The 16,280-nt window shown below is 38.3% G+C and overlaps 1 protein-coding gene across 1 annotated transcript in view; it reads left to right on the top strand.

Annotated features, from left to right (window-relative positions):
- The window catches only part of ppp1r9ala (protein phosphatase 1 regulatory subunit 9A-like A), a 56,177-nt gene that overhangs the window by 32,005 nt on the left and 7,892 nt on the right, over window positions 1-16,280 (top strand). The window contains 14 exon segments of the mRNA XM_058786982.1: window positions 173-293; window positions 3,435-3,539; window positions 8,770-8,893; window positions 10,373-10,531; window positions 10,625-10,678; window positions 10,762-10,991; window positions 12,611-12,641; window positions 12,643-12,708; window positions 12,809-12,887; window positions 13,770-13,921; window positions 14,005-14,266; window positions 14,502-14,553; window positions 14,692-14,763; window positions 15,868-16,066. Of these exon segments, the coding sequence (XP_058642965.1) occupies window positions 173-293; window positions 3,435-3,539; window positions 8,770-8,893; window positions 10,373-10,531; window positions 10,625-10,678; window positions 10,762-10,991; window positions 12,611-12,641; window positions 12,643-12,708; window positions 12,809-12,887; window positions 13,770-13,921; window positions 14,005-14,266; window positions 14,502-14,553; window positions 14,692-14,763; window positions 15,868-16,066 (1,706 nt within the window).

Raw genomic sequence — 16,280 nt, 5'->3', positions numbered from 1 at the left:
ATCAATATAGTCATATGTTAATGATAAATGGCCTGTTTGAACTGGGGAGAAGCTGTAAATGTTAGAGTATGTCTGCATCAATTATTGCACAACAATTCCAAGTCAATGAAAAAGAAAATATTCTGAAGACTTACCGTTTTTTTCTCTCTTCTCTTCGCTTCTCTTTGTGTAGGTGATAAAGGGCTGGGGATCAGTATTATAGGGATGGGTGTTGGGGCAGATCAGGGTTTGGAGAAACTGGGCATCTTCGTCAAGACCATCACGCAGGACGGAGCTGCAGAGAGAGATGGCAGGTGAGATCTTCAGATTAATATTTGGACTGGCAGAATAGAATTTCTTAGAACAAGCAGAGATTCACTGTGGATCCATTAGATGAAAAAACAGGTCTTGATTGCTTGGGAAAAGACCACACATCTCATCAACTGTCTCTGATACTGTGTGCTTGCAATATTGGGTAACACTTTATTTCTGTAGTCCACTTTAGACATTTTACTAACAGTAAGTAACTTTGCAACTACATGTCAACTAGCAGTCATTAGAGTATTAGTAGACTGTCTGCTTAATATCTTGTAACACTTTATTTTGATGGGTCCACAACATACAATATATTGACTATAAGAAACTTTTCAAGTATATGTCAACTTATTCTACTTGCCTAAACCTTCCCTGCTGCGAGTTAGTAGACACATAGTTGCAAATTAATGAGAATTAGTTGACATGTAGTTACAAAGTTACTTATAGTAAGTAGAATATCTAAAGTGAACTATAGAAATAAAGTGTAACCTAATATTGTCCTAATCAGTCCTTTTTCTTGAGAGAAGCATAATTTTATTCAGCAAGGACACATTAAATTAAGGAATATAACAGTTAAGACTTTTACACTGTTACAAAACAACTCCGTATCAAAAATTGCAGTTCTTTTGTTATTTATTAAAAATGCATCATGGTTTCCACAACAATATTAAGCAGCACAACATTGACAATAATCAGAAATGTTTCTTGACTAGCAAATAAGCATATTAGAATAATTTCTGAAGGATCATGTGACACTGAAGACTGCAGTAATGATGCTGAAAATTTAGCTATGATCACAGGAATAATTAACTTGTATTCAAACAATTAAAAAAATATATCTCACAATCTTACTGTTTTTACTGTATTTTTATCAAATAAATGCAGCCTTAGTGAGCATAAGTGACTAAGTGTAAAAAACATTAAAATATCTTACCGACACTAAACCTTTGAACGGTATATATGCTGGTGAGCTCTGTTTAGATTTGCAACTGCAGTAGTGGTGGGCATGTCTTCATGTGCTGCTTCCTGAGGGCAGCTGGAGCAGGACACACATGTTTGATCTGTCTGATGGGCTGTTAAACATTCTGTCCAAACCACTGCATTTATGACTGTGTCACAGTGCAGAAAACAGACTCTTCCTCTTTCCTGTGAATCTCAGCACTCGCTGCCAACTGGGATTTTTAAAGCAGACTTTGTTTGAAATACTTACTGCTGTTTGGAAAAAGTTGACCCAGCTGGGTATCAGGCCTCAGAGGTGTCTGTCATAAACATGTTATGATGTATAGTTTGTGGGTCAGATTAAGTGTGGGAAGTGTTAGCAATCTGTGGCATCCTGGCTAAATTTTCCCGTTGGCCTCTGACCATCATGGCCTCCTTATCATCCCCATACACTGATTGGCTTCATCACTTCATCCTCTCCACCAATAAGCTGGTGTGTGGTGAGCGTTCTGGCACGCTGTGGCTGCCGTCACATCATCCAGGTGGATGCTGCACGTTGGTGGTGGTTGAGGAGATTCCCCCCTTCTATGTAAAGCGCTTTGAGTACCCAGAAAAGCGCTATATAAATGTAACGAATTATATATGATGTGACATGCATTTCACATGTCACAGTGCAGCATTTAGCAGCACATTTACAATAGTGCAAATTAGATGGAATGAAGTATTATAGGTAATTTATTATGAAATAGATATTTTGCATTGTAAGAGTGACCATATGTGGAGGGTTTCATTACTGTATGTTTTGGAGCTTGTTTGGAGCTCAAAAGTTTGGGTTAAGTTGGATTAAAAAAAATAAAAATCAGCATATTAGAATGATTTCTGAAGGATCATGTGACACTAAAGACTGGAGTAATGATGCTGAAAATTCAGCTTTGCATCAAAGGAATAAATTACATTTTAAAACATAATCATAATTATAATCCATAATATAATCGGTAATATTACATTTTCCAATATCATAATTATTCCAGTCTTCTGACTGGTAGTGCTAAAGTAATGCACTGAAATGTGAGTGCATGCCATGGGACCTCGCATTTGCAATTTAGATTAATTTCGTGGTGTTGTCACAATACCAGTATTTTGACTTGGATACGATACCCGACTAAAATCTCGATACTACTACTGAACTGATGCTACGACAAAGACATAGAACAACAGGAAAAGTTTTATCTTTGTTATCAATAATAAGAACATAGATGCATGTAACGAAGTAAAGGACAAATACAATAAAACAAAGACACAAATGAAATAAATATAAATCCAAATTCCGTTTTGTTTTTTCCAAATTCCGTTTTTTTTTTTTTAATTTTTTAGACTCTATTTTAATGTTTACATTAACAAATATTAATAAAAAAGAATGTCTAATTAACTGAAATCATGAAAATTACACAGTTTAACAGCAATTTATTAGAAGTTTAACAAGAAATACATTTTTAAGGCCCTATGAAATACGTTTTATTTTTTCTCAAATTCAGTTTTACTTTTATCAAATTCTAAGAATCTGTTTTCCATTAATTTTCTGGATTCCACTTTAAAAGTTTCATTAAATTTAATAATCAAAAGCATGTTTAATTATTTTATACATATTAATTAGATTTTATAATTCTTTTTTTTTTTTTTTTTCAGAAACACTATGTATATACAATTTTTTAGTAAATAAATTGTGGTAAATATTTTTTCTGGTAAATATTGCTTTAAATATTGTTTTAATATTTTTATTAGTTGTAGCACTATCATTACATTAACTAATATTTATGTCAAGCTAAACCGGTACTAGTAAAATGCGGAATCGTACCATTTTTAAACCGGTACCGGTATATCGTGCAACACTATTATTTTAGAGAGCAGATACCACTTTAAAGAAAAATCTATCCACACTTTAGGCAAACATATCTAAAAAAAAAAAAAAAACTACTTTTCATAAGACAATACAATCCCATTATGTTCTGTTTTATTAGTAATAAACAATAATGCAAACTTTTTAATTTTACTTTTAAATGTAACATTTCACAAAAGTGGTTTGAGGTGTTTGTTCTCTGTGTAATTATGTTTACATTGATGGTTGCTTTAAGGGACATGCTGTATGAAATCAATATTTTTTTTGTCATCATAATATCTTAAACATTGTCATTCTGTTCCAGGATCCAGGTGAATGATCAGATTGTGGAGGTGGATGGCATCAGTCTGGTTGGTGTGACGCAACTCTTTGCTGCGACTGTCCTGAAGAACACAAAGGGAACTGTAAGGTTGGTCCTGCTCTGTCTATCAGTTACATAAACATCGTGTCTTCTATTATGGGTTAGAAGTTTTATGAAAAAACTGAAAAAATCTCACATTTAGCCTAGTTTAGTGTGGTCATTGGGTGCTGCATGCCATCACCACAGATGTCTGCTTAATTTCTTATGTTGTCAGACTTTTGTTTATGTAATGTGGTCCACATCACACCTTAACTGGCCTTAAACCCCATACAAATAGATAGGATTAGACCATCTGACTGACATGTAAAGTGACCTACAGTAGCATACAGTAGCTGCTGTTTTTGCATGATGAAAAAGGCTTGTGATGAGGCATTAGACTTAAAGTCGGAAACAGAAGTAGCAAGAGATTTTGTCCATATGTTGATGCATGTAAGGAAGGACATTACCTTTTATTAATAGGAATTTTGAGATGTGCTTGTTGCACTCAAAAAGAGAGATCTGAAAGTCAGCTTGCAGGGACAGGGTTAAAACACACTGAAAGTAGTTGGGCATACGTCACTAAGTCTGTCATTTCACTGGAATAATGACTAAAGACAGTTTGATTTGAAAATTACAAGCTCAAAAGGGCTTAACTTGCATTTAGAAAATAGATAGAGCAAATTTTCCTTTCATGCTGACTTTAAATCAGTATAATTACGATCTGATTGTTCATGTGTAATATGCAACTACACAGTTGCTAGTTATGTTATCAAAAAATGTTGGTTTTTATTTAGTATAAAGTTTTTTGGGTTTTAGGATTGTAAATGCTCAAGCTCTTTAAAGGGACAGTTTACCCAAAAATGTAAGTTCTGTCATCATTTATTCACCCTCCACTTTCAAATCTGTAAGAGTTTCTTCTGTTGAACACAAAAGAAGGTATTTTGAATAATGTGGGTAACCAAACAGTTGCTGGTAGCCATGGACTTCCATAGTATTTGGAAGTCAGTAGCTACCGACTCGGTTATCAACATTCTTCAAATTATCTTCTATCCACTGTAAACACATCAGTCCCCACAAATAGTAATGGAATCTGTGTAGTCCATGGAGAAAATATACATATGTATGCCCCAACAGTCCAAACAGAATGAACGATAAAGTAAAGATTATACAGTATAACCAGCATTTTAGCGTTTATCAAAAAAAAAAAAATCATTCTGAAAGTGAGTCCAAAATATTGTTTCTCTGTCGTAATAGATGTGGTGTGGGCTTCACTATTCTCGTAGAATTAGAATGTTTATTAAATATTTATAGTTACAGTTATAGTGACAACTCTGAATCTTTTTAGCATGTTAATGGATGTGACTGTTTATGTGTTTTATGCATTTAACAGACTAAATCTGCTACATGCACTGCTGGAGAGCAAATATGTACTTGCTACTGCTAACAGACACGCTGCTGTGACCATATAAGATATGCTGAATGAACAGGCATACGTGTATGATAGACAGGTGTAGCTGAGGGAGGTGGAGGGTTTCTGTGCTTCAGGACCAGCTTACAGTGAACACTGAACCAGACAGTTTAAAGTGCCCCTATTATGGGTAATGAAAGGTTCATATCAAGATCAAGGTAAAGGTTTATATCAAGATCAAGATGGCGCCGCACATGGTTGCCACGGTGCTTGGCTCTCCAGTTGTTTTAGTGTTTTTGTTAGTTTTTCCAGTTTTTTGTTTGTTAAACACGATCAGTTTCACCAGGGATGAACTGCTGAACATTCGGCAGAACACACCACAAAATCTCCTACCAGTTTTTGATTATTCTGATGTTTTGCTGAACGTATTAGTCGGCGGAGCAAACGCTTTAGGACGAGCAGACGGGGGAAGCGAGCTGGCGCACTCGTGAAGCTCAGACAGCACGGATTTCGAACGCCGCTACCCAGTATCCATCTGGTGAATCTCCGCTCTCTACCCAACAAAACGGATGAACTCCTTCTGCTTTCCTGGTTAAACAAGGACTTTTCAAACTCTGCTGCTCTGTGTTTCACGGAAACCTGGCTGAATGACGCCATTCTGGACAGCGCACTACATCTGCTGGGCTTTCAGCTGTTTAGAGCGGACCGTGACGCAGAATCAACGGGGAAATTGCGCGACGGCGGGACGTGCTTTTACATCAATGAAAGGTGGTGTACAGATGAAACTGTGTTAAACAATATGTGCTGTCCCGATCTAGAAGCGCTCTTCATTAACTGTAAGACTTTCTGCTTGTCGCGGGAGTTTTGCTCGTTCATTCTCGTGAGTGTTTAGATTCCACCGCAAGTTCACGTGAGCTCAGCTTTACAGAAACTCGCTGATCAAATCACAGAGACAGAACTACAGCACCCGGACTCTGTTTTAATCATTCTCAGGGACTTTAATAAAGGAAACCTCTCCCGTGAACTGCCAAAATACAGACAGCATGTTACATGTTCCACCAGAGACAGTAATATATTGGATCACTGTTACACAGCAATAAAGGATGCATATCACTCTGTCCCACAGGCAGATTTAGGACTCTCTGATCACTGTTTGGTTCATCTTATATCCACCTACAGGCAGAAACTGAAATCAGCTAAACCTGAATTAAGGACTGTAAAGAGATGGACTAATGAAGCAGAGCGGGATTTACAAGCCTGTTTCTTTCTCACTGATTGGAGTGTTTTTGAAGTTGCTGAAAACGATCTGAATGAGCTCACAGAGACTGTAACATCCTATATCATTTTCTGTGAAGATATGTGCATTCCTACCAGGACTCATTTAACCTACAACAACGACAAACCATGGTTCACTCCAAACCTCGGACAGCTCCGTCAAGCCAAAGAAGATGCTTACAGGAATGGGAAAAGAGTCTTGTATAAACAGGGCAAATACACGCTGGAAAGGAGATCAGAGTGCCAAAGAGGAATTATTCCGAAAAGCTAAGTATCCAATTCTCTTCCAGTGACACGGCTTCAGTGTAGAAAGGTCTGAAAGACATCATCAACTACAAGACGCCATCACCCAGCACTGAGGTGAATCAACAACTGGCAGACGATCTGAATGAATTCTATTGCAGGTTTGAAAAAACACCATTAACACCTCCAGCAACCCCCGTCTCCCCCACACCTGCACTCCAGATCAGTGTAGATGATGTGCACCAGATCTTCAGAAAGAACGAGAAGAAAGGCACCAGGCTCCGACGGTGTTACACCAGCCTGTCTGAAGTCCTGTGCTGACCAGCTGGCCCCCATCTTCACACAGATCTTCAACAGATCACTAGAGCTGTGTGAAGTCCCTTCATGCTTCAAACGCTCCACCATCATCCCCGTCCCAAAGAAACCCAAGATGACAGGACTTAATGACTACAGACCTGTGGCAATCGAATTAGTCAATCGAAAAACTGGTTTTGGCTTATCTGAAGGACATCACTGGACCCTTACTGGACCCCCTGCAGTTTGCCTACAGAGCAAACAGGTCTGTGGATGACGCAGTCAACATGGGACTGCACTTCATCCTGCAGCATCTGGACAGACCAGGGACTTATGTGAGGATCCTGTTTGTGGACTACAGCTCCGCTTTTAACACCATCTCATCACTCCTCCAGCCCAAATTAACTCCACTATCCGTGCCCACCTCCATCTGTCAGTGGATCAACAGCTTCCTGACAGACAGGCAGCAGCTAGTGAGACTGGGAAAATTCTCATCCAGCAACCGTACGATCAGCACTGGAGCTCCTCAGGGTTGCATCCTCTCCCCACTGCTCTTCTCCCTCTACACCAACAACTGCACCTCTGTCAAACTCCTGAAGTTTGCAGATGACACCACAGTCATCAGCCTCATTCAGAACAGTGACGAGTCTTCTTACAGACAGGAGGTTAAAGAGCTGGCTGTCTGGTGCAGTCTTAACAACCTAGAGCTGAACACACTCAAAACAGTGGAGATGATTGTGGACTTCAGGAGAAACCCCCCTGCACTCCCCCACTCACCATCATGGACAGCACTGTAACAACAGTGGAGTCATTCAGATTCCTGGGCAGCACCATCTCTCAGGACCTGAAGTGGGACATTCACATATACTCTATTGTCAGAAAGGCCCAACAACGTACATTATTCGCCAGCTGAGGAAGTTTAACCTGCCACAAGAGCTGCTGAAACAGTTCTGCTCCGCCATCATTGAATCCATCCTCTGCACTTCAATAACTGTCTGGTTCAGCTCAGCTACCAAATCTGACCTCAGAAGACTACAGAGTGTAGTCTGGACTGCTGAGCGAATCATTGGCATAACCCTCCCCTGTCTCCAAGAACTGTACTTATCCAGAGTGAGAAAAAAGGCTGGCAAAATCACTCTGGACCCCTCACACCCAGCACACTCCCTGCTCAACGACTCCCAAACGATTCGCTCAACGATTAATTTTTCCAAACCCCTCCTTTGCGTGACGCTAATCTGTGGTGATTGGTATGATTGGTCTCATTTCTATTTCATCATGCCTGTAATGCCTGATAAAGCAGCATTTGTGAGGCAGTGCTGCTTTGTGTACAGCCGTTACCGGGGAAACTGCTATTTTTAACGCTCAAAAAGCAGCACCTAGTGGCAAAGGATGAATTTGCATTTTCATTCAGACCAACGCAAAAAGACCACAAGTGGGCGGGCAAAATGCTAATGTTTCATGTTGACCTTAACATGAAACAGCTTGGGATTCGTTTTAAAAATGACTCGTTTCCATGATTCAGAGTCGACTCTTTCTTTTGAGAGACAATAACTTTATACATGGTGCACTTTCAGATTTAAAACGTTGCAGGATGTTTTAATTCGCTTAGAGCTGTGTTGCTGCATGAAAGGTCATTTTCAAGCATCCACAATAGGGGCACTTTAAATGTTGAGCAAGCAATTTCACTGGCTGCAGAATCAGCAGAGGCCAGTCAGTTTATGGCATAGTAAATTATGTGATTGCTAGATTGCATGTAAAGAACTGTAGGTTCTGGATCTGTAAGATTCTCCACACTTGAACCAGCTAATCGAGGTCTTCAGGGTTACTTGTTAATTACAGAGAGGTGTATTGGAGCAGGGTTGGAACTGAAGCCTGCAGGAAGGTAGCTCTCCAGGAGCAGGTTTGGAGACCTCCGCTCTGGGCTAAAGGTTACGAGTTTACCACATGCAAATAAACAATGCACGCACTCACACAGGCTCAGTTGTTTCATCTCTACCTGATGTACGCAGATCAGTATACGTTATACACGTAATCCTACTTTTGTTTCTGCCTTGCTCACCTGTCAATTACCCCGTTCAGGTTTCTGATTGGCCGAGAGAAGCCAGGTACTCACAGTGAGGTGGCAAGACTAATCAGTGAAACCCTGGAGCAGGAGCGGCAGCAGCAGCAGGTGGACGACACATACGAGCAGTCCACTGAAGAGGTCAGTCAAACACACAACTCATGGGCTTTTTTCTTAATCAGTGCTAACACATTGTACACGTTTGGAGTGCAGTGCTGGGTAGGTTACCTTCAAAATGTAGTCTGTTACTGATTACAAATAACATAATGAAAATTGCAGTCAGTATGTACTCTAGTCTAGATTACTCTTGTATTCTTTTGGATTACTTTTAGATAACTTGTTTATAGATTAATTAATAAAAAAAAATTAAAAAAAAGACAAATAAAATATATGATTATTAACAACAACATTTTGTTAAATTATTGAAATATTAACTTTAAATCCCGGGGACTTCAAGTTAATATTTTATATCAATGGGGTTTTTACTGGGGACAAAAAGTTTAGGAATCCCTGAGTCACATGAACAAACATAACTAAACATGAAAGCACCAAAGACATGGTTTACATATTATACATTAGCAGTGTTTAGTAACTTGCGTAATTATTAATCTCATACATGATATAATAGGGAAAAATTAGGGAGAATCAATAAATTATGAAGAATTTACTACCATTGTGTAATGCAATTTGTAATCATGTAATCCATACAAATGTAATCCAACTAATCTGATTAGTATCTGAAGTATTTTAAAAAGTAATCTAATCTAATCTAATCATAAATACTACATTTTTGGAGTCTGAATACACAGTCCAGATTACATGTAATCACTTACTACCCAGCATAGTAGGAGTGATTTATTTATTTATTTATTTATTTACTTTACTTTGTAGCTCAATATCAGTAAGATTTTGTTTGTTCCTGTGCATTTTAATTCATAGTTCCCAAACACCCCAGTGCATTTATTATAATTATAATTATATTTATTTGCATTTGCATTTATTGATTGTCAGAAGGTTTTAAAGTGGAGTCACAATTACCATTGCTCTGTGAAATCCAGTCATTTCAATAGGAAAACACAGGACCAGAATTTTCCATGGGAAATTGCTGTGTTGACCAGCAGAAAGCAAATTTGTTTGAAAATGACTTGTGTGTGAGCTGTGCTCTATACATTGCTGCCCTATTGAAAATGTACCTTTTTCTCCTGCAACATTTTGCCAAAGTTTTTCTAATTTGGCTGCACATTTAGACTGGAATCCTGCACAGCTGAGTTAAAGAAATACCTTCAGACTTTTTTAGCCAGAACTTCTTTGTTGAATGTTCACAAGTATGCAAAAATATGTAAAAATCCACCATGCTGAATGAGGAAACAGATTCGTGAGTCTATTCAAAATCGTAGTGGGGTTTATTCCTGTGTTGAACCACTGTGTTTTTGGTACCCGTGCAGGTATGTTAAGCTTTTGAATTCTGAAATGTTAATGTTTGACCAGTGGTTTTCACGATTTTCATTATACTTGGGTTACTTTGTTAATTCATAACTTATTTTTCAACTTTGCTTTTTTGGACTGGCTGTTTCTTGTTTTGTGCGTTACATCATGTCTGTGTCTCTGATGTCATGACAGGACGAGCACTACGAGGATGAGGAGGAAGGGGGAGAGGATGGCATCCTTGGTTCGAGTTTTGGCAGGAGGAATGTGGAAGTGTACGATCTGCCCGAGAGTGAAGAAATGTTCCTGCCGTCAAACATGGACGCCGCTCAACTAACGTTCAGATTTAAAGAGGTAACAGACTTTTGGTGCTTTTCATTTCACTTATTTATAATAGATTGCCATTAACAATTTCTTAATTTTGTATATGTTCTGTATTAATTTCAGCTCCAGATAAAACACACCATTGCAGAAGCTGAAGTGGATGAACTGAAAGAGAGAGTACGGACTTATGAACCATCTTATCCATTTATATAAAACATACAGCATTCCTGTGCGTTTTAATTGAAAAGGTTTTGTTGCAGTTGAGAGAGTTGTCAGAGGAGCGTGCGGCGTGGGAGGCGAGGGAAGCTCAGTTAGAGAGGAGCGTTCAGGAGAACTCTGAGAGAATCGTTCAGATGGAGAAGAACTGGCTGGAGGCTCAGGCTCTCTGTAAAAGCATCAACGAACAGCTCAATGACACGCAGAGCCAATATGAATCTCTGGATAAAAAATACAGCAAAGCCAAGAAACTGCTCAAGGACTATCAGCAGAAGTGAGTGGAGGACATGAGCACTAACCTTTCCATTAGTATAAAGTTTAACTGCTTTTTGATCATCATGCGATGTCTTAATTGTAATAACTTCAAAACTCTCTGTATATAGTCTGTGATTTGCATGAACTTGGGGTTTTTGGAGCATTAATAGCACTTTTTTGTCCTTTGTGGCAGCCCTTAGTCAAAGTATGTTTTCACAGTATTGTATTCTTCAAATTTCCTTCTCAGTTTCACAGTACAAAGTTATACAGATTTTAAATGACATGAGAGTGAGAATCCTTTACAGTCAACTAACCATTCAAAACAGGGCTTAAATGTCACTTACAGCAAGACACTACATGCAAAATCCACTGTTTTGTCATGAACTGGTCACTTTTAAGATTTTGGCTATTTTGCTTCCATAGCATATCTTCTTTCAGACTAGTGGAGAGAAAACATCCAAAATACACATTTAAGTTTTTGTTTCATTCGTCTCCATAGATTTCTTTTAAAATACACATCTTTAAAGGTTATTTTCTTAAAATTAGGGTTTTTGTTTTGATTTGCTTTTCTCATGCACTGATCTACTTCAGTAGCATTACAGTTTTATTATCTGTATTCTGAGTGTTTTTATCGGAGTTTCTTCATATAACATTTACCTGATTTATCTAACATTTTATTCCTAAAACATGGTGATTAAAACTCTGGCTGTTGACAGCATTTTCTGATTCATGGAGTGATAAAAGTACGACGGCGTTTTAGTGCCTCCTTTTAAAAAAAAAATTTAAAAATCTAAGATTACGAGAATAAAGTCGAAATGTTTCGAGAATAAAGTCGAAATGTTTCGAGAATAAAGTCGTTATTGTATCGGAAAGATGATTGACTCACATGCCGCTTGACAAACACATTATTGCAATATAGCCTACATATTGTTTGTATTTCGCTATAAAACTGACAGATTTGGAAAACTGAGGTTTGGAATATCTCCCGGTGCTTCCAATCCGGGCCATTTGCATGAGCAAAAGGCTAGAATAGCCTATCTAAAAATATTATAACTATAATCTTTATTTTCATAACATTTTGACTTTAATCTTGAAACATTTCGACTTTATTCTCGTAATATTTCTACTTTATTCTCGAAACATTTCGACTTTATTATCGTAGTGTTTCGACTTTATTCTCGTAATTTCGACTTTATTCTCGAAATATTTCGACTTTATTCTCGTAGTGTTTCTACTTTATTCTCGAAACATTTCGACTTTATTCTCGAAACATTTCGACTTTATTCTCGTAGTGTTTCGACTTTATTCTCGTAATTTCGACTTTATTCTCGAAATATTGCGACTTTAATCTCGTAATCTTAGATTTTATTTTTTTTTTAACGAGGCACTAAAACGCCGTCGCATAAAAGAGATCTCCAATAATCCCTCTGTAAAAAAAAACAAAAAAAAAAAACATTTACTTCCAATATGTCAACAAAATGAAACCAGAATTTTGAACTTCACTTCATGCAGTGTTCATATTTTTGCACCGGAAATGTATGCAAAATGTGTTTTATTAAATGAGAATGCATCATTTGCATATCTAAACATAACATTGCAGAAATTAGAAAAATCATTCTGATTGGCTGTGTGTGGCAGAGAGGCAGAGTATGAGCAGAGGGAGGAGGACTTACAGGAGAACTCTGGAGGAGAGAGAGGCCGAGTATAAAACTCAGATAGAGGATCTGCAGCGCAGGGTGAGAACACACTTCACTTATCAGCGGCAGCAGAAATGAACTCACACATAAAGCTTTCATGTTCTCTGATTCCTACCTATCAATCTGTCTGTGTGTGTAGCTGGTAAATCTTGAATCTGGCAGCGGTCATCATGAGTCTCCACTGTCGGGCAGTAAGTCTGCAGATTCAATTCTGCTGGGTGAGTTAAAGATCTCAATGCTTCTTAATGGCTGTCTAAATCCAAGCAGGATTAATTGATTGTAATATCATGCTGAGCCCAGACTGAAGTTATAAGATGCGAAAACCAGTTGGGCTCAGTCATAGAAACATAAAAACTGCTGCAGAGAGGAACAGCAACATGAAATGTATGCGTAATTATGCTAAATAAGCATGCAGTTGACTTTTCACATATAAAATAGTTAACTCCAGGGTCATTTTAATCCTGAATTAACTGGTTGCATTTCTTAATTGGTTATTATCCAAGGGTAGTCATGTTTTAAAACACTAGGCTGGTGTTTTTATTGGCATATTTATAGGGTTACTGACAATTTTTTATTTATTTATTTTTTTTTGCATTACATCATGTCTGTGAGAAGGCATCCATGAGAGAAAGCATCCCTGCTCCAAGCATGCATCCTATTTTAATAACTGCTTGTACATATCTTACCACATGAATCAATAATACTGTTTCTTCTGCAACAGTATCATTATGCAACAGTGTTTACTGATGCTGTCTCTTCAAATGCAGAAACTAAACCCAGCAGCACAAAAAAATATACATAGTACCACTCTTGCTAAAACCATTAATGGCGAACAAAATTAACCTATAAAACATGGTCTGAAGTAAGCTAACACAGCCAATTTTTGAGTAGGCCTGAGAGAAAGCATGTAGTTAAGTCTCCAGATGGTCCATTATCCATTGTCAGGTGCATAGAGATAAATGAAACACTGTTCACATAGAAGTCAGAAGAAGCCGTGACTACAGTGAAATTCACTTGACCAACTTGAACATGAGCAGTAATTCATACAGTTGGAGAGCTTTCAAAGGATCTCTGTCAGTTAAGCATGCATTGCTCTTCAGGAGCAGACTGGAATGAGGTGGTTCCTGAGACGGAGCGTTTGGACACCAGCGCCCATCGTGCAAGGGCCCAGCTGGCCCAGAGATCCAAACGGCAGCCACCGTCCCGCAGTAAACTCAAAGAGACGCTCAGCTCGCCAATGAGAAGCGCACAGGTCACGCAGAGCTCAAGAATTCATGACTGCTGTGAAAAATCCAATCCGTCAGTTTTGAACAATAACATTGTTTTTGACTTCAGGGTGATGATGAGAGTCAGTCTATGAGTCCCGAGTCTCCACTGCCTCGTAGGAGATCAATCCAGGAGAGTTTGTCCCTGCCGGTCGTCATATCTTCACCTACTAACCACCAGAAGGATGAAGGTTCTATTACAAGCAGCAGCCAATCAGTGCAGAGGGATCCTCAAGGCCCCGCCCTCTCCTCTCCTAAAGACTCCTCCCCCTCCAGCTTCCTGCGGAATGTAAAGAAGAGAGAGTCCAAAGGCAAGGGCAAAGAGGTCAAAGGTAACAAGCTGGATTTAGGATCCCAGGAGAATGGAGCTTTTACAATAATCATTGTCAATCTTGAATATAGATGTGCTGCTTAATTTTTATATATATATATATATATATATATATATATATATACATCCCCCCCCACACTACTGCCATAATCAATAGAAAATTAAGTGTTAATCAGTCCGTGTTAGCTTGGAAATCAGATGTTTGTGTTTTAATACAATTCTTTTATTTATTTCAGATGAGTCTAATGATGCAGCTGGTAAATCTAAAAGAAGATTCCCAGACTTTGGGTAAGAGCAGAATTCCACAACTTTTTCCATAGCATTTTACAATATAACTAAATGGTTTACAGTGAAAGTGTTCTTGTTGTAAGTTCATTAAGGATTGTGTTGTTGTATTTAATGCATTTGTCTGACTGTTTCTGATAGTGGTTTAAGGAAATCAGGAGGAAAGGGGAAAAAACTAAGCAAAGAAGCTACGAGGGCGTCACTGGACAGCAGGTAGGCAACACACACATTTGGTTTCCATGTTTTATAGACATAATGGTTTTTATACTGTCCAAACTGTATTTTCTATCCGTTACTCTAACCCTGCACCTAAACCTACCCCTTACAGAAAACGTTCAGAATTTTTAGATTTTCTGAAAACTTCATTCAGTATGGTTTATCAGCTTGTTTCCTCAAGGAGACCAAAAAGTCCCCACAAGGGCAAAAATGACTGGTATTACTATACTTCTGGCAAGGTCAGAAATGAACTTTTTGCCCCCTGGAATTGATTTCCTGGGGCAATTGTTGCTCTTGATATTGTACTTATTATTAATGTCGATTAATAGAATACATGTAAAAACATTTTTGTGTTTTGTGTCTGCGGAAATTTTGGGAAACGGCTCATATTCTGGCAAAAACTTTTGTTATAATCACTGAAGTTACGAAATGAATGTTTTATTTACATTGTATCTACAACATAACAATAACTCAGCGATGACTAACTTAAGTGTCTCTGATTGGCCATTGCATTCCTAATCTCAACGGAAATGCGTGTGATGGGTTATGTGGCTCAATGCTGCAAAGAAAACAGTGTAAAAAGCAGTCTGTTGCTGTGTGTGCATATTATATTGAATTTGTGGGGCATTTTTGTTCATTTTGGTGGCATTTTTGTTACACGCCCTCGTTAATTTCAGACCCTGACTTGTGGGTACATTTGATCCCCATAACGTAGGAATACCAGGTACACAAACACACACACACACACACACACACACACACTGAGGACAATTTTACACTTCAACTGTTGATGTGGATCCAAATACATTTGACGTTAGTTGTCAATGTGAAAGCTCTTTTTTTTTTTACAATCTGGTCCTCTGTTAGAAACCACATATGTCCTCCTGTGTACTTTTTCCTATTCACTTATTGTTTTTTGCAAGCAAAAGTTGAAGGCAAGCTGTGTCGTGGATTAGTTAAAGTCACGTGCATCAAAAGGTCCAGCTAAACAAATAAAAAAGTTGCCATTGGAATAAGTATCTAAAGCCTGGTAAAATACTTCTACAACACAAAGCTTGTATGTTCTCTCCTCATGTCTCGATGTGTTATGTTATGTTGTAGGGGTTCAGCGGAGTTACTGGAGGAGTCAGGGGTCCGAGTCTCCCCTTCAGAGTCTGTGACCTCCATCCCCACCTGCATGCCCTTCTCCTGGTTTGGAGAGAAAGACAAAGAGAGAGACAGAGAGCCATCGTCCTCATCCAGCAGTCTCCCACACACCAGTGCAGACGCCAGCGAACACAGCCACAACTCCAAAAACAAGGTGACAACTACTTCTCTCCCAGAGCACTTCTGCTCGAGGATTGATTCTCTTGCATAGCTTAAAACTAGTCCAGATCTATTATGGATCTTCAAAACATAATGACCACGAATTGACTTTTTGTATGATGACAACTTTATTTATAAAACACTTACAGTATCTTAAGATGTGGAATGTGAATTCTGACATTATTATCTTGTCATATTACTCTTAATAT

Source organism: Onychostoma macrolepis, chromosome 09 (assembly GCF_012432095.1).
Source record: "Onychostoma macrolepis isolate SWU-2019 chromosome 09, ASM1243209v1, whole genome shotgun sequence".
Taxonomy (NCBI): Eukaryota; Metazoa; Chordata; class Actinopteri; order Cypriniformes; family Cyprinidae; genus Onychostoma; species Onychostoma macrolepis.
Note: the sequence above shows the minus strand (reverse complement) of the source record. Positions and strands in the feature narration are given on the sequence as shown.